General features: G+C 45.4%; 1 protein-coding gene across 1 annotated transcript in view; it reads left to right on the forward strand.

Annotated features, from left to right (window-relative positions):
* NF1 (neurofibromin 1) overlaps positions 1-1,424 on the forward strand; it is a 57,815-nt gene that overhangs the window by 17,976 nt on the left and 38,415 nt on the right. Inside the window, exons 26-28 of the mRNA XM_031059769.1 lie at positions 1-82; positions 156-367; positions 955-1,116. The exon at positions 1-82 is cut by the window's left edge and continues 88 nt beyond it. Coding sequence (XP_030915629.1) covers positions 1-82; positions 156-367; positions 955-1,116 — 456 coding nt within the window. The remainder of the gene's footprint in view (positions 83-155; positions 368-954; positions 1,117-1,424) is intronic.

Genomic DNA, 1,424 nt, shown 5'->3' on the forward strand with positions numbered 1-1,424 from the left:
CGGTGTCTGCGGCACGGCACCTTGCTGGCCATGTCCAACCTGCTCAACGCCAACGTGGACAGCGGCCTCATGCACTCCATAGGTAACGCCCCGCCTGCCCGGTGCCCGCCCCCTGCCTCTGCATCCACCTCACTGCTGCTGGCTCTCTCCCTCAGGCTTGGGCTATCATAAAGACCTCCAGACCAGAGCCACCTTTATGGAAGTCCTCACCAAGATCCTGCAGCAGGGGACGGAGTTTGATACCTTGGCAGAAACAGTGCTAGCAGATCGCTTTGAGAGATTGGTGGAGCTGGTTACGATGATGGGTGATCAGGGGGAGCTTCCTATTGCTATGGCTTTAGCCAATGTGGTGCCTTGTTCTCAGTGGGTAAGTTGATTTTATTTCCTACATTTTGTTAAAATAATAAGACGTGAAATAAAAAGTGCCACAACAGTCTGGTACAGAGAGAATAGAGCTGCCACTGACAATAGCTAGCCTTTCTTTGTGTGTTCTTAAAAATGTACTGAATCTAAGTTCAGATCTTGGTGATAAACTGCATTTTAGTTAATGTCTAGGAACGATTTATATCCAGTCATTATAATAAGTGCATCTGGGCTGGTTATTTATTACAGGTGGTGTGTGCTGTGATGCAGACACACAGAATTGTATTTGCTCTTCTAGGTTTTAGCAAGATGAGTTGGGCTTTGTTATACAGCGGAGTGACTGCTTGTCTGTCTGGATAACCATTATGCACTTGTAAGGCTGGATAGCCTGAGGCAGATTTTTAGACAAGCAGTAGCATAGGAAACGTTTGCAGAGAGATTGTTTTTGTGTAATTTGATATTTACCTGCCAGAGCCAGTAGCAGGCATAAAGCTTTATTGCAAACTGCTCAGTGGTTTTGTCATGGTGCTGGGTTTTCATACATGCCTTGGCTCCCTGCGAGTCAGATTAACTCTTCCTCCTCTCTTTAAGGATGAGCTGGCTCGTGTCCTGGTCACACTCTTTGATTCCCGGCACCTGCTCTACCAGCTCCTCTGGAATATGTTCTCAAAGGAGGTCGAGTTGGCAGACTCCATGCAAACACTCTTCCGAGGAAACAGCTTAGCCAGTAAAATAATGACTTTCTGTTTTAAGGTACATAATCTCTTTTTTTTTTCCCCTCTGGTACCGATCTCTTCAATAGCAGGAAAACTTTTTGTGTTTTAACATTTCATGAAGTGAATCTTGTAGAACACTTATGCTCAGGCCCTTAAAATGTAGGTATCCCTCTGGCACTAAACTTTTGCCTTTCTGACTGGTTCAATTGTATGACTGATTCTGGGCCAGTGCCAGCTGGAGGACTCTTCCTGCTAAATTCTGAGGTCTTGTTTGTGCTCCCATTTCAGTTTAAAAAGTTGTGTACAAACAGAGGTGAAGTGTGGAGGCAGTGCTGTAAGAAAGAG

This window comes from Geospiza fortis, unplaced genomic scaffold, assembly GCF_000277835.1.
Source record: "Geospiza fortis unplaced genomic scaffold, GeoFor_1.0 scaffold538, whole genome shotgun sequence".
In the NCBI taxonomy this organism is placed as follows: Eukaryota; Metazoa; Chordata; class Aves; order Passeriformes; family Thraupidae; genus Geospiza; species Geospiza fortis.